This window comes from Sinocyclocheilus rhinocerous, unplaced genomic scaffold, assembly GCF_001515625.1.
Source record: "Sinocyclocheilus rhinocerous isolate Xijiao unplaced genomic scaffold, SAMN03320098_v1.1 scaffold889, whole genome shotgun sequence".
NCBI lineage: Eukaryota > Metazoa > Chordata > Actinopteri > Cypriniformes > Cyprinidae > Sinocyclocheilus > Sinocyclocheilus rhinocerous.
In genome coordinates, this window is record NW_015638024.1 from 2,707,272 (window position 1) to 2,729,057 (window position 21,786).

At 37.4% G+C, this 21,786-nt stretch overlaps 2 protein-coding genes across 3 annotated transcripts in view; both read right to left on the reverse strand.

Moving 5' to 3' along the window:
• The window catches only part of LOC107749494 (aminopeptidase B-like), a 6,729-nt gene extending 1,538 nt beyond the window's left edge, over positions 1-5,191 (reverse strand). The window contains exons 1-7 of the mRNA XM_016564668.1: positions 4,645-5,191; positions 4,068-4,208; positions 3,285-3,436; positions 2,897-3,013; positions 2,572-2,807; positions 2,384-2,497; positions 2,133-2,245 (exon numbers count right to left, since the gene is read on the reverse strand). Of these exons, the coding sequence (XP_016420154.1) occupies positions 2,133-2,245; positions 2,384-2,497; positions 2,572-2,807; positions 2,897-3,013; positions 3,285-3,436; positions 4,068-4,208; positions 4,645-5,022 (1,251 nt within the window). The 5' untranslated portion in view covers positions 5,023-5,191. The remainder of the gene's footprint in view (positions 1-2,132; positions 2,246-2,383; positions 2,498-2,571; positions 2,808-2,896; positions 3,014-3,284; positions 3,437-4,067; positions 4,209-4,644) is intronic.
• Positions 5,192-7,449: 2,258 nt separating this feature from the next.
• LOC107749495 (uncharacterized protein C1orf106-like) lies at positions 7,450-21,439 on the reverse strand. Of its 2 annotated transcripts, XM_016564669.1 has the most exons (11): positions 21,275-21,439; positions 19,759-19,873; positions 17,829-17,962; positions 16,467-16,589; positions 16,090-16,321; positions 15,923-15,970; positions 15,595-15,722; positions 15,061-15,227; positions 13,632-13,790; positions 12,659-13,400; positions 7,450-7,739 (listed from the first exon to the last, which is right to left on the reverse strand). In XM_016564669.1, the coding sequence occupies exons 2-11, from the start codon at positions 19,811-19,813 to the stop codon at positions 7,662-7,664; spliced, it is 1,866 nt and encodes a 621-aa protein (XP_016420155.1). In that variant the 5' UTR covers positions 19,814-19,873; positions 21,275-21,439; the 3' UTR covers positions 7,450-7,661. The 2 variants fall into 2 exon arrangements, with proteins under 2 accessions (XP_016420155.1, XP_016420157.1); XM_016564671.1 differs by lacking the exon at positions 15,061-15,227 and having other exon boundaries at positions 15,428-15,722.
• Between the last annotated feature and the right edge of the window lie 347 nt (positions 21,440-21,786).

Here is a 21,786-nt window from a genome sequence, read left to right on the forward strand (position 1 = left end):
TACTCTGCAGGTGATGAGCAGTGCCTGGTTTTCTTGAAAATTATGCTTGGAATTGAGCTTCATCAGACCAGAGTCTTGTTTCTCACAGTCTGAGGGTCCTTTAAGGGCTTTTTTGCAAATTCCAAGTGTGTTTTCATGTGCCTTCACTGAGGAGAGGATTGCGTTTGGCCACACAGCCATAAAACACAGATCGGTGGAGTGCTGCAGTGATGTTTGTCCTTCTGTAGGTTTCTCCTGTCTCCACATATGATCATGGTGCTCAACTAGAGTGACCATCAGGTTCTTGTTCATCACTCTAACCAAAGCCCTTCTCCATCAGTTGCTCAGTTTGGCCAGCTCTAGGAAGAGTCCTGGTTGTTTCAAACTTCTTCCATTAAGGGTAACAAGAGACTACATGCTTCTGTGACCCTCCAATGAAGCAGAATTTTTTCTGAACTCTTCCACAGATGTGTGGCTTGTCGCAAACTTGTTTCTGAGCTCTACAGGCAGTTCTTTTTACCTCAGTGCTTGGTTTTTGCTCTGATATGCATTATCAGCTGTTAGACCTTTTATTAAGGTGTGTGTGCCATCCCAAATCATACCCATTCAATTGAATTTGCCACAGGTTAACTTCACTTGACGTGTAGTAACATTTACAAGCAATATGAATGCTCCTGAGCTAAATTTCAACTGTCCCAGATAGGTGTATGGAGTGTAGATTGATGTGGAGAAAAAGTCATTTAAAGCAGTTTATCATAAGGCAGCAAAATAACAAAATGTGAAAAAAAATGAAGGGGTATGAATACTTTCGCAAGGCACTGTATATATATATATATACACACACACATTAGATGTCCAAGAAAGCATGCACAGAGCACTCCCTTTATAATCACTAAAAAGCTGTCACTCATTTCTGTTAAAATCAATGAAGCTCTCTACAAAGCACAATGAATCTTTTATTTACATTGTGTCTATACTTTGTTATAATGACAGGATCCGTGAGCTTGCTTAACTAAGCATTGGCCATTGCGTTCATGAAATCAACAGATATGTCTGTAATTGGCCACAATACTCAACGCTGCAAAAACACGTTGTAAATAGAAACCTTTGAAGCGCTCCAGAGTGCAAATAAATACACACTGGAATCTGCCCTGACGCAGTTGCCGCTTACACTCGTTTTGTTGTTTATGCTTATTGTGTTATTAAAGTTATGTTTGGCAGTTCCCGCCGCCTCCTTCCATGTGTCTTGAAATTTGTTACATACATATATATGTATGTAACAAAGTTCATGTGTGTATATATATATATATATATATATATATATATATACACACATTTACCTTAAATCATCCTGGAGACCCATTTTTTAAGTCTTGCAACCCTCGTAAAAACCACTGGTATATACTGTCATAAGTCTGGGGTTAGTAAGTATTTTGAAAGAAATTAATTTATACTCAGCAAAGACACATTAAATAAAGACTTTTAATTTGTTACAAAAAAATCTATTTAAAATAAATGCTGTTTTTCAGGTCTTTATCTAAATCAAATAATCTAATAAAATATTAAGCTGCACAACTGTTTTTTGACATCGATAATAACAAAAAATGTAGAAGTAAACAACTGAAGAAGGAAACTGAAACTGAAGAAGGGTTATTATCGAAAACATTTTTGTTAATTGAAATAAAGCTGAGATAAAACAAAATATAAAGTTGAAGCACTAAAATTACTAACTGGAAATAAATAAAAACTAAAACTGAATAAAAATTGAAAAAAAACAAAAAAAAAAACCTAAAAGAACAATAATAGGAATGACAAAAGCATTTAACAAAACTACAAAATATTAAACTAAAATTAAAATGAAAATATAAAAATAAAAGTTAATTCAAAATATTTAGAACAACTATGCCAGTATACAAATACTTCTAAAATAACACTGCACTGAGGACTGGAGAAATGGCTTTTTTTTTTTTTTAATTGTACTACTATTTCACAATATTACTGTTTTCACTGTATTTTTGATCCAATAAATGCAGCCTTGGTGAGCATAAGAGACTTCTTTTAAAAACAGTTACCGACCCCAAACTTTCAAACAGTATACTGTTTTAATGAGTATTTATTAAGAACAGTTTCTGTAAGCTTATTGTTCAGGTAACCTTGAGGAATGCGTCAAAGCGTGACTGATCTCCTGCGAGGTGGGCCAGGTAGGAAACAAAGCAGAAGCCTTTCTCATAGGGTGTTTCATTGTAGGTATCATCAGGATCGACACCTGCAATAAAAAGACACAGAGGCAGTTACTACCAATTCTTTACAATTATCAATAAAAATAACAAAGTTATGCGAGACTGCCATCTTTTTTCTGCTTACAATGTCAAATTAAACAGACAATAATCTAGTGGTGACCTACCTGGTTCAATCTTAACCCGTAGTTTATTGAGAGGATGGTCCTCTCCAGTGTTGTCCATGTGTTGACGTAGAAGAGCTTTACCAGTGGCTGCCTCCAGACACGTATAAGCCTCTCCTGAGAATGAAATGGTACTTTTTAACGAATTCTTTATTAGTGAAATATTAAGGGTCAAATAACGTATGGCTTACCATACAGCTCCCTGCAAAGCCTGCGCTGAGCGTACATGGTGAAACCCTCGTTCAGCCAGAAATCACTCCAGGTGGCGTTGGTGACGAGGTTTCCAAACCAGCTGTGGCAGATCTCGTGTACAATGACGTCAGCGAGAGAACGATCGCCGGCCAGCAGACAGGGTGTGACAAAGGTCAGGCAGGGGTTCTCCATCCCACCGAAAGGGAAGGATGGAGGCATGAACAGCACATCATATCTAAACGATTACAACAATTCAAAAACATGTCTATTGTAATGTAATAATTATGTAGTTCACTGAAGCCGTTCAAAAAAAGCATATCCCACCTTCCCCAAACGTAGGGTCCAAACAGTTTCTCTCCCACAGACAGGAACTCTTCGATCACATTATCATACTCCTGCTTGGCTGCCTGCAGTAAACAAGGCTCGGTCCAGACACGTGTCCTGAAAATGCAGTTAAAAGTGTTTATTATAATAATCATCATTTTTATTTAAATGATTACTTTATAATAGGGTCCACATATAATGTTAGTGGAGTATTTTTGCACTAAAAGCATATAATTTAGTTTTTACATGAACATTTTCAACAACTGCAGCTTAGCTTGGTCTGTTTTTGGCCAATTAACTCTTTTATTCCAAAGGAGCAATAAAGACTTCATGCCTTATGATGTAACTTCTTTATGGTAAAAGATTTGGGATTTTTTTTTTTTTTTACCTGGGTCCCACCTCAGCAGACTGCAGGTCCCCTACTGCCAGAGCTACCAGGTAAGCTGGAATGGGACGTTCCATGGTGAACAGGAAAGCGCTGTCTGCTTGCCTCTGTTCCCATTTACTAGCGCTCATAACTGCTGTGAAGCCATCAGGGACCTGATCATAAGAGTGAGGAGTGAGGAACATCAAAGAAAGAAGCTACTGTGTTTATGAGACAGTTCAAAGTGCAATGATAAGAAATCAATTGTGTAGGCTGAACTGGATCTGATCATTCTTGTGCTTCTTTCTTTCTTGAGAATCTGATCTGAGCCTATTGCTGACGAAAAAAATAGTTTATGAAATCCAAAATAAATACTGACCAATAATACATTTTAAAGATGTTTTTGACCAACCTCATTTTATAATATATTATTTACTTATACATTGCAATTATTATATACTGTTCAGCAGTTTGGGGTCTGTAAGATTGTTTTTTTTATATTTTTGAAAGAAGTCTATGCTCACCAAGGTTGGATTTATTTGATCAAAAATGCATTACATTTTGTAACAGCAATGTTTTTCAATCTTATTACAATTTAAAATAAATAACAACTATTTTAATATATATATTTAATATATCCAATCAACTCCTGATTATTAAAATCAAATCCCACCCTCCTAATTGAACACGTTGTTCCTAATTGATCATCTTTCTCTTGGAAAGACATGAGATTTTATAATTGGGATGCAAACTATAATGTCTGTATCTTGTTTATATCTGTAAATCTGACCGGCCCAAAGGCCTCACCTGAACTGTTGCTGAGTAGGTGCTCTTGACTGCTGGAGTATCAAAGCAAGGGAAGAAGGAGCGGTTGAGAACAGCCTGGCCTTGAGTAAAAACATAAGGCTTGAGCTTTCCCGCAGTCTGCTCTGGTTCCAGCCAACACACCTATAAGAAGATTCATGCGTTTGGTGAGACATTACCTGCACAACAGCCGAGTAAGTGCTCTTTGTCATGGGTGTATGGAAGCCGGGAAACAGGCTGCGGTTCAGGACAGGGAACCCAGATGTGTACAAGAATGGCAGCGTCTTCTCAGCCGTCTGCACTGGGTCCAGCCATGACATCTACAGAGAAGTGATGCACGCTTGCTTGTACAATAAATGAATGACTTTGGCATTATCAGTGCTGATCTGAAGACTGAAAGTGACTAAAGGCTGCTTGGAGAACAAGTTCAGAAAGAGAAACCTAAGTATTCTTCCTCCTAGGTCTCATGACGCTTCAACAAGTTTCAGTTTTGATCACAATGAATTGCTCAGGCAGTTGTGAACCATCAAGATGGGAATTAATGTGAACAAAAAATATTAAAAGCAGCTTGCATGCTTACCCCTGGTCCATCAGAAGCTGTATATTTGATTGCAAGCTGAAGTTTGTCATCTGAGTTGAAAGGCGTTGGGAACTTCACGACCAGTGTTGTCCCATAATTGGTGAAGTCTCGAATCAAAAATTCTGTTGTGGTCCAGTCACGTGAATTATGACTGAATGTGATCTCATGCACAGACAGTGTTGGATGAATATCCAGCTGTAACTCACTTTGACCATCCTGAGTGCACTGTAGCTGTATTGTTTCGGTACCTGATATGGTTTTCCGCTCAAAGTCCACTTTAAGATCGAGATGAAAATGTTCTATTTTAAACTGGCGGAAACTAGAGGAGGTAGCGACGTCTTCGGCTTTGTCTGAATACAGCGTAAATGTTTTATCCATTGTACTACTACTGAGTGACCAAAAATCTACAGCTACACCGGTAAACGGCGGCCAGTCTGTTCCTGCACTCACGAATGACAAGTGAACGGTGATAAAACAATCGAAGCGCTGGAAGACTATAATAGTTATAGCATGTGGATGGGATTTACGCTATACTTTTCTGCGTTATTGCAGGGCAGTGTTGTTTGTCGTAAAGACATGACAGGTGACCAATAAGAAAAAACTGTTTCACACATACTGAAATGTTACTACTTAAAAACTGTTATCTGTTATTCATATAAGACAAATACCCGTCTTTGTCAAGTGGGCACCAGGGCTCAGATAGTCAAATTCTCTTTTAAAGCCACTTTCAAATCTCAGGACTTTGTCTTATTGTATACATTTTATATTACAATGTACAGTATTTAAAATATATTAATTAAAAGGATTGGTATCTCACATCCGAATGAAACCCCTCCCCACCAATTTTTATAAAACGTGAAAGAAATTCATAATTCCGTAAACAGTGATAATGCAGTAATCACTGTGATAGACTGATCCACAACAGCGGTGACAAATGTAACAGTTGCCACGTGACAACCCCGTACCTACTTTAGCTGTCTGAATTTAAATGTTCTCGAATATTTAAATGGCTACTGAACTTTTTTCATTAAGAACCCATACTATAAGCAAATCTGTCTATTATAATGGTTACTACGGTGGCCGAGAAGTGCTAAACAAATCACAATTCTGAAATCAAAATAACAAATTACAAACGCAAATGCAAGTCTAAAAAACAAAATAAAAATTCAGAAAGCACAACAACAATTCAGAAAACATTATAACAAGTCAGAAAACACAATGACAAATTCGAAAACAAAATAACAAGTCAGAAAACACAACAACAAATCCGAAAACAAATTTACAAGTCAGAAAATACAAGGACAAATCAGACAGACCGGAAAAGGTAGGTATAGTTTGAGACAGCGCCATTGGTTTGGGATTACTCACCGCTGACTGGACGAGACATCTGTCAATCAACGTATACAGGGAAGAACCAGCCGAAGAACAGCAGAGTCGTGGTAGAAAGTTCGGAGATGGTATTAAAGTAGCTCAGTTTAAATGTATTGTATGAATTGCCCTTACTCTGGAATAAAAAATACGGAGTGTCTATTTACATTTAGTTAAAAGTGGCTGTAAGTCATTAGCTCCAGTGGTGCAGATGGATAAGTGTCTGCCGTTAGCTTTTTGACGCGATCGACCCGCGTTCCGTGAAAAAAAAACTTTTTTTTCTCCCTTTTCAAATCTCGTATTAGCAATGGATTCTATTTACACTAAGTGAAAATAGCAGTATTTTTAGCAATATGCTATTTACACTAAGTGCAAATACCTATTTACACTATGTTAAAATAGCAGGATTTCTACTATCAAGTATACTACTTGTTGCAAATAGTGGCAATTATCTGCACTTCAGTATTGTAGTACATTATAAAACAGTATGCAATAATAACGTATTGAGTGTAAATTATAATTTTAATTTTAATTATTAAATGGATGCCACCTTATTGGTACAATAAAGCCCTCCCTACACCTACCCAAACCCTACCCGATACTTTATTTTCAACTTTTTGATTATTTCCTTAATTTTTATTGAAAATAAATGCCTTTACGATGTGATACGAGATTTGAAAAGGGAGAAAAAAAAAGTTCGGCAAAAGGCGGGAACGAACCCGGGTCGATTACAATAAAGCCCTCCCTACACATACCCTAACCCTACCCGATACTTTATTTTCAACTTTTTGATTATTTCCTTAATTTTTATTGAAAATAAATGCCTTTACGATGTGATACGAGATTGAAAAGGGAGAAAAAAAAAGTTCGGCAAAACGCTGGATCGAACCCGGGTCGATCGCGTCAAAAAGCTAACGGCAGACACTTATCCATCTGCGCCACTGGAGCTGATGACTTACAGCCACTTTGTTATTTTGATTTCAGAATTGTGATTTGTTTAGCACTTCTCGGCCACCGTAGGTTACCCTTTATAATTGCGCGTTTTCAGTGTTGTGTTTTTCATCCAATTCTTGATTTTCAAGAATGATTCTGTGATCATGTCACCAAAATCATTGTGAGGTGATTTAATAAGTTTAAAATATTTCAGAAGATGTTTTATTGCACCAATCAGCATTTATCATCTGGAAATTTATATTTGTTTTTAGAGCAACCATTTACAGTGAGTCACCATATATACAAGTCACTGTAATAACTAATCAGAAAGAACATTGATTACATCATATGGACAATCTTTATTCATATAACTTTATTTTTCATCTTAGTATCGACACACACTAACCAAATAACATTAAAAAACACTTAGTAACAAATTAGACTTAATTTCATCGTACAAAAAAATCAATAGGTAAGTTAATCTATACATACTCTATATAAAAAAACTATAAAACACTTTTTAAAAATTGTCTTTCACAGTAATACTCTCAAAAATTTTGGGACAAGGCATTTCATAGAAAATGATGACTGTCTTGACATATCCCTATTTTTGTTCGATGTTAAAAAAGTCTATACTTTAATCTATCAGCCTTTAATCCATCATCTTAATAAATTATTGAATAAATACGGCTGTTGTCAGAAGGGTGTCCATGGTTTCACACCTGGCTGGCAACCTCAGAGTCATCCTCATACAACCTGTCTGGAGTCCTCAGAATGACCCGTTTCTGGGATACCTGGAGGAGCAAAACAAGAAGAAAAGCGGTCAGTCCATAGGGAAATTTGTTTGCACTGGTTTCTAGTAACCCTTGACTGTTGATAGTCTTAATATTAAATGAAACTCAGGAGTGACTGCACAATTTGCCGCTCTGTGATGTTGTCTGAAGGTGTCATAAATCTGGCCTGGGTTACACAACAGCTGCTGGGTCTTAAATCATGGAGCACACAGTGTATTCTTACAACTAGAAAGGCCATTATGGAATGGATTAGATTGTATCTGCAGAATTTTATCCCATTTTATCCCAATATTTTCTAAACTACAGAGTCAGTGTGTTAAAGCATAGATTAACAGGACAGGAGACAAGTGTCTTTCATTTTGCTAAAGTTTCTCAGATAATAAGATATTTGAGCAGTAGTCTTTAAGACTAAGTCCAGCTGCCTCTGAAACACATGACTCTGTAAATCATTGCATGACATGATATTGGAATGAAACAAATGTGTCTCGGGCAGTGCTGATGTTCCCACATATAATCTAAATATCTTCAAAGGGACGATCCGAAACCAAATGACTAAATTAACCAACCAAATGCATCTGCAAGTTTGTGGTTTTGAATTCCTGTGGTTTCTGTAAAGTTTAAAAATGAGTGAATATGTGTCATCTCATTGCACAACCCAAGTTCCTGAATTTACTTGAATCCTGAAGGCATTCGTACTCCAACCTAAATTTATTCAGCAGGGAATTTTCAATAATTTGTTATGTGACTTGTTGGTACATGTATACTGCATTCTTTAGGTGTCTGATTGCGCATTTTTGACTGTAGTGTAAATTACCTGACTCCCACGCAAATAACACTGGCACCCACGGTATGTTTTGAGAAACAGTTTCTGTATGGGAATGATTTAAATCAGTAGTTCTCAAATGATGTGTCGCAACTCAAATATATGTTCTGATTGGGCCATAGCCATCAATGGGCGGGGGGTGGGGGGGGACAAACAATTGTGTCTGAATATGCCTACTTTCATACTATATGGTAGGTGAAAAACAGTATATGAACAGAGTAGTATGTCTGAATTCATAGAATTCGAAAAATACAGATGACCTACTACTTCTTATTACTATTCAGTCTGTTAATATTTTTCCATATTGTTAGGCTTATACATAAAATACAAGTTCTTATAAGTTCTTTTTTATTTCATTGTTTAATTGTGTATAATAAACAATTTTGATGCTGTTTTACGGCACCAAATCTAGGTCCCGAAGAAAAACTACTGACATAGTCTGCTGAATATAATTTTTTATGGTAATGGAAAACGTCTCAGGTTACTTGTGTAACCATGGTTCCCTGAGGGGAACGAGACACTGCGTCCTCTAGGGGTCGCTATGGGGAACGCCTCGTCGTGACCCGTGTCTGAAGCCTACATTGAAAAAACACCAACTTGTTTGGCCGGCGACAGCCATGACGTCACTACCGTCGCGACTAGTACAAAATAGGCGCCGGTAGCGCACATCATTCACTTCTTCGTCTGAACCTTGCGTCCGAAGCATGGCAAGAAAGCTAGAGGACGCAGTGTCTCGTTCCCCTCAGGGAACCATGGTTACACAAGTAACCCGAGACGTTTTATTTACAACTTTAAATTACATTTATTTATTTATTATTATTTTATTTTTTTTAAGTGTATTTGTGTTCTGTTTCTCGTGAACCCTCACGTGGTTTATTTTATTTATCAGGAATTTATTTTCCACAAAATGCTAGTTAATGTTAAAAATCTTGTTGACAGGGGTGCATATATAGGTCTTGTTCTCATGAGAGCACCTGGAGACCAATTAAATATAAAATAATTAATAAAAGTATTATTGCACTTTATTTAGTTTAGTTTATTTTTAAAATAAAATAAACCAAATAATAAATAGAGATAATACTATTATATTTTACAATAAAAATGAGTATTAAATAAAAATATTTCTTCTATAGTACACTTAAAAATGCAATGCTTTTTTTTTCAAACCTAAAATCAACAAACAACGCATAGATCGTGTGAATCATCGGGTGTCAGGAACCGCTGACACGGATGTACACACTTTCTAAACGCTTCGCTAGTGCTCGCCATAGTAGGAAAGAAAAAGCTCTTACTTTGCTTTTTGGAATGCACGCTTCAAACAGACCGGTCAGTGAAGACGAAGAAGAGAATGATGTGCGCTACCGGCGCCTATTTTGTACTAGTCGCGACGGTAGTGACGTCATGGCTGTCGCCGGCCAAACAAGTTGGTGTTTTTTCAATGTAGGCTTCAGACACGGGTCACGACGAGGCGTTCCCCATAGCGACCCCTAGAGGACGCAGTTCGAAGTTCCACGAAAGGGAACTTCAGTTTACTAGTATTCCAATTAGTAATGGATTCAAGTGAAAAGCATTAGGTCTTTGGGAATCATCCTTCTGACATCTTAACAAAGGACTTTAGTTTGATGAGTGACACCACAGCGTATGCTCAGGTTTACTGATGTATTCTTGCCACCTTATGTACAATCAAATTCAATGCCAAGCAATGGGAAAAAAAGAAGTTAACAAAGACACCTATCGGTTTCAGCTGGGAACATGCCAACTATCAAAATGTTGCTTGAGGAGATACTAAAGTTGGAGTAGAAGTGGCCAAACAACTTATCTGGCTTTCTCTAGAGAAATAAAGGAGCTAATGGGCCGGGTCGCTATCACCATTTCCTTCCGTCCAATCAAGCTTTCGTCCCTGAGAAATGGAATGCTCATCGACATATCAAGTTCACACAGTGTAGCCACCGAAAGCTTGAATGGAAATAAACAGCAGAACAACCTTGACTGCATATTTTCCCACTAGACTGTTGTGTTAATGGGAAAGTTCATGACCGTGAGGAATGAGGAAAAGCTTTGAGCAGAATGAAAACCTGTGTGTGACAATACAAATAAACTCAAAGTAAGCAAATGATCCATCTGATGAAGTATTTGTGGCAGAGTATGTGAGTGGAATGGAGTATGTAATCACACACCACTCCACAATTATAATTGCACCCAGTTACCGTTCTTTTAAAACGTGTTTTAATATTATGATATATCAGGAGAAATCACGTTTGCACAGTTGCTGTACTGTTGTGAGGATGATGTGTTAGTATGATGTTATAATTCAGGGGTCTCCAACCCTGCTCCTGGAGAGCTACCGTCCTGCAGATTTAAGCTCTAACCGCTCTAACCCCAATCAAACACACATGAACCAGCTAATCAAGGTATTCAGGGCTACTTGATAATTATAGACTGGTGTGTTGGAGCTGAAGTCTGCAGGACAGTAGCTCTCCAGGAGCAGGGTTGGAAATCCCTCATATAATTTTTGTAAATTATGTAAAGTTCCTATGCCACAGCTTCCATGATTTTTCCAGTTGTTTGTGGTTATAGATAAAATGTTTATGATTTTACATAGATTTCACTCACGAACAGCAATTTCTAACAATTAAGTATATTTTAGCATAATTAGCATAATAAGAACACATATTCACTATAGAAATGTCCATGACTGTCTTTAAAGGCTGGGACACACCAAGCTGATCCTATGAACTCCAGTGACATTTCCAGCAAAGCTCAATTTTAAAATTCCCTGATATTTCCAGTTTATCCATGATCGTGGGAAACCTGACAGACTACACATCTGAGAGGAGAGAGTGACGTGTTACCCATCATTAGATTTTATTTCCTTATACTGTATGACAGAGCATCTCTTCTTTAATTTTCTGTAATTTAAAAAAAAATACATTTGTATAAATTTTTTTTTCACAGTAAATCTGTAGTCATTCATACTCTGTCATTAATTTTCATTTAACATTTTTGTTTTTGATCATGTTTCCAACTGAATTTCACAAATTCCATCTTTATTTATTTTTGACTGGTAATAAATAGCCTAAGATGAATTTTTGTTAACATGCAACTGTTTTATTTATTAATGTATGTATTTAATGCTCCAAATGGAGCGGTAACAGAGCGTTCTTTGAATATGTGAGAACACGGATACTCCTCATACTCACATACACTACCATTCTTAATATTTTATTTCAGCAAGGATGCATTAAATTGGTCCGAAGTGACAGTAAAGACATTTATAATGTTACAAAGGATTTATATTTTAAAGAGAACTTTCTATTAATCAAAGAATTCTGAAAAAATGTATCATGGTTTCCACAAAAATATTAAGCAGCACAACAATAATTTTCAACACTGACAATAAGAAATGTTTCTTGAGCACCAAATCAGCATATTAGAATGGTTTCCGAAGGATCATGTGACACTGAAGCCTGGAATAATGCTTTGCCATCACTAAATTTGCATTTTAAAACATTAAAATAGAATTTTTTTTTAAAAAATTTTATTGTAATCATATTTAACATTATTACTGTTTTTTTTTTGTTATTTGTATTTTTGATCAAGTAAATGCAGCCATGTTGAACATTAGAGACTTCTTTAAAAACATTTTAAAACTCTTACAGTCCCCAAACTTTTGAACAGTAGTGTGCACTGATTTACAGCATTGTGTTCTAATGTCTCTGGGCAACCATAAACAAAATGACAATTTTGAGTTGTGAGTGGTTTGCTATTGTGCCATTCCCTAAACTAATTCCAATCAAAAGCTCTTTTATATCTGAACACCACACCTAGATCCAGTAGTGATCTCACTTTGACGCAGCAAGAACACCAAGCGAACCTTTCCCTGTTCCTCAGGCAGGCCTGGGCAGTGCGTAACTGATCTGCCTTTTCTGGAAATTCCTCTCCCAACAGACTGATACTTGACAGAAAGGTGATACAGCTCTATTCTATTTCATAAAGAGCCAAGATAGTTACACATTTGGAGCTTTTCCTTTCTCTTTGCAGGTCAATACATTTTCCGCACATTTATTCTGAGTGACTGAGAGGAACAGCAATTTACCTGCTGTTCCTGGAAACGGTGGTGCTGGGAAAGCGAAAGCGGTGACTCGGGGATGCGGAGCGTGCCCTGCCTGTCCCGGTCCAGTGAGTGCGGTCGAGGCAGTCGGAGTTGGTTGCGCTGGTGCCATGATTTGAGTTCCTCTGACACCACCTGCCGTGGCAGGCCTCTGCTAGGATGGTGAGAATACTCTCTCAGCGAAGGAGCCCGTGACAGTTTCACGTGGGCGGGTAACAACCTGCAACTTCGCTGCTGGGAAGGCATAGCCTCGCTATAGTAGTACTCATAGTGACCATTAGAAGAATAAACAGGCGAAGGGGCCTGGTGGCTTATGTACAACCTCCCACTGTCCCTTTCCAAGGGGTGACCCCATCCGTCCTCCACGTACCCCCTGGAAAAGCTCGGTGAGGACTGGTACTGAGGGTTCTTGTAGAAGTGGGTAGGGGAGCATCTTTGTGGTACATGGCTGTCATTGAGACTGGCGTATTGGTATCCATACTGGGGTTGGTAGGGCCACGGAAGTTCCCCAGGGTGCTCCTGGCAGGGCGAGCTGGCGAAGGACTGCACAGAGTGCTCTGAGTTGCTGTCCTCAGAACTAGTGTAGTACAAAGGGTTTCCAACATTTAGACTTAAAGAAGAGTATTCTGATGGTGTCACCGCAAAGTCTGTCAATCGTCTCCTGGGGCCCCTTGAGCGCCCACGTTCCCGCTCAGGATCATAAGGGTTGGATTCAGTGTTGGGAGCTCTGTTATAATGAGAAATGAATCGATTTGTCAAGATTTGAGATGGCCATAATATCCATAAAACATAAAACAATATCCATGATCTGAAGTGTACACTACCGCTCAAAAGTTAGGGGTCAGTATGAAATTAATATTTTTATAAAAAAAAAAAACAGGAAGAAAAAAAACATACCGTCCGCAAACTTCAGAATGGTAGCGTATATACAAGGTTTGTTTGTAAACTGAGATCAAACCTAAGGGTATGTCTCCTGCGCAGGTGTATCTCTGGAGTGGAGGGTGCGCTGCAGGACTGTGTGTGTTTCAGGGCAGCATGGGTGGGTATTTGCAGTGATATCCCGGCATCCTCAAGACAAACCTCCAGTGGAGGCAACGTGGGGGTAACAGCAGGACTACTGTGCGATGTAAAACAAAAACACTTCCTTTTACAATTATGAAGACAAAACCGAAACAGTACAGCTGTAGTTTTATGACGTGCTCTACTGACAACAATACATCTGTTCCATAAATCAACTTTGAGATGTTTGGCTTAAAGGGATAGTTCACCTAAAAATGAAAATTACCCCATGATTTACTCACCTTCAAGCCATCCTAGATGTATATGACATTCTTCTTTCAGACGAATACAATCGGAGTTATATTAAAAAACATACTGGCTCTTCCAAGCTAGATAATGGGAGTGGATGGTAGCCCAAAATTTGAAGTCCAAAAAATTGAACCAATCCTTTATAAAAGAAGTCCACACGGCTCAGGGGGGTTAATAAAGGCCTTCTGAAGCGACGCAATGCGTTTGTGTAAGAAAAATATCCATATTTACAACTTTATAAACCTTAATCTCTAGCTTCCGCTAACTGTCATACACGCATTCACGAGAGAGTGGCGTCCAGCGGATGACGGAGCACGTAGGCAAACGCGGTGACAAGCGCGGAAGTGACGAACATGGAAGTGCAGAGGAGAGAGCAAAACAAAACACCGGTCACAAATTAGTAGTATAAAATGAGGATTTGTAAAGAAAAATGTCGGAGGATTTCAATATAAGCCAAGAGGACACTGGTTTTCCTTTGCTGTAAACAAAACTTGATTCTCGTGAGACTAGCATATTCTCACCGGAGTTTACACTACGCCTACATAATCCGCTGGACGCCACTCTCTCGTGAACGCGCGTACGACAGTTAGTGGAAGTTGGAGATTAAGGTTTATAAAGTTGTAAATATGGATATTTTTTTTACACAAACGCATCGCGTCGCTTCAGACTGCCTTTATTAACCCCCCCGGAGCCATGTGGACTTCTTTTATAATGGATTGGTTCAATTTTTAGATTTCAAATTTTGGGCTACCATCCACTCCCATTATAAAGCTTGGAAGAGCCAGGATGTTTTTTAATATAACTCCGATTGTATTCATCTGAAAGAAGAAAGTCATATACATCTAGGATGGCTTGAGGGTAAATAAATCATGGGGTAATTTTCATTTTTGGGTGAACTAACCCTTTAACAGCCATTACAGAAGAGGAGGTGTGGTCATACCCACCCTTAAAACTTACTATGATGACTTAATGACCAGCTGAGTCAAAACTGCTTTACAAAGGTCACGGATGACATGCTTTTGACATTTAACACCTGCTTTGCATAGTACAAAATTTAAAGAAAAAAAAGATGTATGTACCTGGATTTGATGCTACTAGAGTGAGATCTTTTCTTTTTCTGATAGGGCTTGTCCAAACTACTCTCCATCCAGGGAGAGTTTTGAATGGGGGCAGGGTCATGCTCTAAGATTGGACTTTGGCATGTGTGCAAGTCCTCCAGGGATTGTGGGGGGGTTTGACGGACAATTTTCATTTTTGGGTGAACTAACCCTTTAACAGCCATTACAGAAGAGGAGGTGTGGTCATACCCACCCTTAAAACTTACTATGATGACTTAATGACCAGCTGAGTCAAAACTGCTTTACAAAGGTCACGGATGACATGCTTTTGACATTTAACACCTGCTTTGCATAGTACAAAATTTAAAGAAAAAAAAGATGTATGTACCTGGATTTGATGCTACTAGAGTGAGATCTTTTCTTTTTCTGATAGGGCTTGTCCAAACTACTCTCCATCCAGGGAGAGTTTTGAATGGGGGCAGGGTCATGCTCTAAGATTGGACTTTGGCATGTGTGCAAGTCCTCCAGGGATTGTGGGGGGGTTTGACGGACAATGGCCTCCAGGGGCCGGTAAGAGGGGACTATAGGTGTATGAGGAGGGGGATTAGAGTTGGTAAGAGGTGGAGGGTGAAGGTCTACAGCAGGGGCAGGAGGCTCTGAAGAAAGCTGGGAAGACAATTCCTCTGAAACATGGATGAGAGAGATTATTTAAATTAACAAGGGTAATTGACAAATAAAATGGAGATTGCCTTTAATTTTTTTTTAAGTAAATAATTATTATATTTTAAATAATTAATAAACAAAATAAAGTCTTTAAATAAATAATATTATACATATATAATATTATTTAAACACTTTTTATATAACAAAAGTTTTCACTTACCCTCATCAAGAACAGCCGAGTCTGACAATGAGCTATCATCTGAAGTGCCTTGATGCAAAGACACAGACAATTGTAAGAACAAGATTTTTAATCAAGCTGATAACTCATTACACAGTGCAAAAAAACACAAAAAATTGAAAAAGTAAGCGCTCCTATAAATCACTCACATCCTCTCTGTGTGATCATGCCAGGGCGTGGTGAGGATCGGCCATGTTCCAGTCGCAGCCTGAACACAGCTTCCTGTAGATCTTTGAGTTTCCTTTCCTCACGCTGGTACTGCTGTAGACGACTCCTCTTCACCGCTTTGCTGAGATGCTCCTCCTTGCACAGTCTCTGGGCCGCCACGTATATCTGCTGCTGAAGAGCCAGATCAGCCTCCACAGAGCTCAGCTCAGAGTCCTGTGTATCATATTCATCAGATTCAGACTTATTTATATGAACTTGATGGGTACCTCAGATGTTTAATGACTTGGAAACAGTCGATTGTTATCCAGATCTTTGTGATTTCTGAAAATAAAGATTAAGTGTCAGTTCAGGTCATTACCTCAGTTCCATGTAGGATACTTGGCTCATCTAATTTAAAAGCAGCTCCAATGCGCCGGCGAATCTGAGGGGGCTTCTCTCCAGGTAACAGAGGATAGTCTGAGGACAAATGTCCTGTGATCTCCTGAAGGAGAAGAAGGAATTGATTAGGGATGAATCGATATTACAATTCTAACTAATAAATGTTTTTTTTAATATTAAAATGCTATACTATTTTGTCTAAATAAGATTAAAATAAAACAGCAAAAACTAAAATCGATCTTTTTAAATTCTACAAGTGAATTTGAAAAATGGATATTAATTTTGGGATTTGCTAAAGACTGCATTTAACAATGTTATTGAATTGTTAGTGCTTCTAAAGATGAACTTTAAGTGGGCGTAAAATGATGCCAAACAATGTAAAAAATAGTGGAAATGAGCAGCACAGTTCAATATAAAATAAAAATCATGAAAATCTGCTGATCTTTCAGACTGGCATTAACTTTTTGTGGCAGTCGAGATCTGTAATTTGTCAATGTAATTTGTAAGTATAATTACGTTAATTACATAGTCAATTAATTAAGTAACAGAACAAAGTCACAAGCAAGTTATCACGAACAGGTCTTTAACCAGAATTCCTGTTTCTCCAGTATGAAACCTTTCAGCGAGTTGGGACAAGTTACAGCTTTCAACCGCTACATTATGCAAGCCTGTTGTTGAAAGATTCGGTTCTTGCCTAAGCCGTACCGAGAGCCCTACCTGCCAAACTAAACCAGCCATCTATTTTCTCCAAATCCATGCCAGCATACGTTTAGATACAATTCTCTTTGAGACAATAAAACCCAAGCCCACAGATTTTTAAAAAGCCACAATAGAGGTGAAGCCCATCAAGAACAGATGGTACACACAACTGGCGTGACTTCAGACTTATTGTGACATAAAGGTGTTATCAGACACTGAAGAACACCTGGACAAGCCACAGCAAATGACTCCAACAGGAAACAATGATGCATTTCTGTGACTTAACATCTTATCCAGAGGACTTCTAGACCACAAAGCCTCTGGCTCTGAAGATGATAAACCTTTGGGTGACTTGCTCACTCAGTCATTAACATGCTTTATTGCATATATTAAATATTCCTGTTGTGTTCTTGAGAGAGGTGGGAATGTTCTGATTAATGACATAAACAATCTTTAAGCATCCTGCAGCATTTGACATGCCTTCTGATGAAGTTATTTTGGGCGGAAAATTAAACTTCAAAAACATGATGGTATCAGCGCACAGTGGAAGTCCCCTCTAATTCCCATGTGAAAACTTCTTTATCTCTCTTCAGGAGTGTTTTGGTGGATCAGTGTGTGTTCATGAGTGTGAACGGTGACTTACGGCCTCTCTGATGCAGAGTTTCTTGAGCTCCAGTAAGCACATCTTCAGCCTGTCCTCCAGAGCTTGCTGCTTGAGTTTCATGACCCGAGTGTGAGTATTCACATCTTTCATCACTGTGGTGGGGCTGTCAAGCCCTACAACACATAAACCACAGCAGGATGAGGAGCAGCTTCAAGATAATAACAGAAAATCAGCAGTTACATAAAGAACTTGTTTTTGCTTCAATAGTAAGTGAGTATAGTCAATATAGATGATATAACTAAAGGTTGTCTGCTCTAAATCATAACCAAATTACGATATAATATAAAGACAAAAAAACCTAATGATGGCAATTTATAATCAACGTTTGAGCGAGGGCATATCTTAAAAACTGGTGTAAACTTTCAGGAAACAAATACTCATCAACACCTATGATATGATCAAAAATGAAAATGAAGGCTATGACTGGTGGTTTCAGTCACTGAAAACGGCTAAATGAGTGACAACAAAGGATTTATTTCTTCTATATCCGGTGACTGGAAACAAATGCCTCTGGCATGTCTGGAGAGCTTATCTACTGAATTCTTGAACATACATTTTCAATCAATCATGTGACAGCACACAAAGAGATAACTGAGCAATGACAAAAAAGAAACGTATGAATGCACAGAAAAAATTTGATTAATAGATCTACATTATGTCCCTTTGTAAGAAATAGACTGGGTTGTTCTAGTTTACAAGGGCTTTTTAAAAACCTGATATAGCGTAGTTGCTTCCGATTCAACCGTTTCACCATTACAGGTGTAATGTACATAATTTTCCTTTTCAGAATTGAAAACTAACAACTAAAACATGCATTACATACATTTTCAAATGTATGTAAAAATTACACTACTGTTAAAAAATGTGGTCATGCTTACCAAGGCTGCATTTATTTGACTTAAAATACAGTAAAAATAAAAATATTCTTACAAAATAAAATATTCTTACAATTGTAAAATATTTTTAGATTTCAAAAAACTTTGTTATATTATTTTTTTTAAATGTTAGATTTTGAAATGTAATTTATTCCTGAGATGGCAAAGCTGACTTTTTCAGCAGCCGTTATTTTCAGCAGCTAGAAGTGTCACATGATCTTTCAGAAATCATTCTAATATGCTGATTTAATGCTCAAGAATTTTTTTTTTTAATTATTACTAATGTTAAAAAGTGCTGCTATTAAAGGGGTCATATGATGTTGCTAAAAAGAACATTATTTTGTGTATTCGGTGTAATGAAATGTGTTTATGTGGTTTAAGATTAAAAAAACACATTATTTTCCACATACTGTACATTATTGTTTCTCCTCTATGCCCCGCCTTTCTGAAACGCGTCGATGTAGGTATGTGGGGGCGTGTTAGAACGAGCCGTTTTAGGTAGGCGTGGTTGACTCTTAACTTTTATAAAGAATATCTCTTTGGATTTGAGACTTTAGTCTTTGCAACTTTACAGATCTTCTTTATGCACCAAGAGCTTGTAACACTCCAAAGAGAAAGGAAAAATTGAAATCGCATCACATGACCCCTTTAAGCACTAAAATATTAAGTGCTGCTTAATATTTTTGTGGAAACTGTGATCCATTTTTTCAGGGATCAGAAAAAAAAATCTTACTGACCCCAAACTTTTGAACGATATATATAAAATAATTTATACATGTTTATTATAAATATATTTTTAAATATGTGCTGTGATTTAAGAACATTTCTAAAAAAAATTTGTTTCTAATCCTTTCACTGAACTATACAAAAGAAAAAAAGTCATACAGGTTTAGAACAACACAAGGGTGAGTAAATGATGATAAAATGATCATTTTTGGGTGAACTGTTTATCTCTTTAAGCTCACAACCACATGCTATATGATACAGCATGCAATATGTCATTATATAGGCAAGGTGTAACAGGCTGAACCTACCAGAATGCAGAATAACCCCACTGTCAGTATCACTGATCTCCTCTTTTCCTTCCATGACGGCCGGTCAAGTGGTCTTTGAAGTGAAAGCCTTGGTTTTCTCTTACTTCACGAGTTCCTAAAAAGTAAACACAACTTTTATCACACTCACCAGAGACCAATTTAGCTGTTCAAGCCAAAGTGAACAAAAACTCGTCTCGTGGAATCACTCAGTCCCTCAGCTGTGACGGGTCTCCTGACCCAGAGCCACAGGGGTCAGAGCGGATTCTGGCAAGCAATAGTTTTCACAGGGCCACTAAAAATCACAGTCTAACTATGCCTCTCAGTTATGTGCCGTCAGCAGGAGCTCAGGGTGAGCTTTAACTAAGAGGCCATTCAAGTAAGTGTTCTTCCTTTAAACATCCATCTCTATCTGAAAAAATTTCCATTTTCCAGGAGGAACAAAGCTGTGCTGTGCTTAGATTACAACACTGGAATGCTCCCAACATAAGAGGTTAATGAAGTGGGCTCACTTGTAATTAATTAACCTTGATTCACTTCTACAACAGTTTCTCAGACTACTTATAGTTAAAAGGAATTGTGATTAGCTACAGACTGGTTTTCACATAACCTATAATTACATTTATGGCAAATGCTTTTATTTATATATTTACATATGTATACGTATATATAGTAACCTAATAGTAACATCTAAATTAACAACTAAATGAACTATATATATTTGCATACAATTATGCAACTATATATATATATTAAAATCTCCTTATAGTCAAAAACAACTCATATATATATATCTTTGTGGCATTTCCCAACAATATGTGCCATCACAGTGCCAAAGTCCAGACCACGACCAGCTTATGACACATATGTTCTCTTCTGTGGTGTAAGACTATGACAAATCCAAGAGTCTCACCGGCTTCCTGTCAGTATGTCAAAATGTTATTCTACGTCATGATGACAATTTCCTGAGTAAGCTGTGAATATCTACAGTAGGAACAATGACTAACAGATGTTAGATATGTTAATAAGGTTTTATTATAATTCATGTTAACAGTTCTACCAGTAATGAATGAAAAATTAAATCCTAACCAGTAGCGTTTATATTTATTTTGGGAATCCATTTTTAATTACAGTTTTATTTCTACATTTTATTATTAGTAATATTATTAAAATATTATTTTTGCTTTGGGCTATAACTTTCAAGTTAACATATCTTAATTTGAGAATGAATGGCTTTAAAAAGTTGGTGTCATTTATCAGTACTCAATATTAAAGAACCGATAACTGATTAAGTAGAAAAATCAGTCAACCCGATGTTTAGAAAAAGCAGATATTAAAACACATTAAACTGACCCACAAAAATGTTACTTGTTAGAATTACAACTGACATATCACACAACCAGTGAGAACATTCTCTAAACAACAAAAAGAGAACACAACTATGTTTGAAAGCATTTAGCTGAGCTTGCATGATACCTTATATGATAAACTGCAGTCATTATCACATAAAAGTACTCACATATTGTAAAACACTGATTCCCTTTAAAGTATAAGTGTATCCATCAGACAAAATCAGTTGATTTCCACGAGATGTCTAGCTCCACACTGCACTCTGACTCTGGATGAGCACCGGAGTTCGTACTGTGAAATGAACCTGGGCGCGTCTTGCGCATACCTCTGTGTGTGTGTTTGTGTTTGTGTGTGTGAGAGATATCACAGTGTCACACCTCTTGTACACACTTGACGAAGGCTATAATAACTCTCCCTGTTGTCTTTGTTATCAGAATGCGCACACACACGTATGTAAGTCGAGACAACATTGAAAATCTTGGACTTAAAATGTAATTCAAACTTGGAAAAAACAATAGGCTTTCCATACTTTAAATAGTTATTCTAAAACCCATGTTAACAGAATCCTGGGTTATATTGCTTCACATTTCACACTGTTCATACTTTACACAAAGTTATCCTCTTTACTCCATTTCACGTGTCTTCTGTCACTGATATTTTTGCCACTCAAAAGCTGAAATT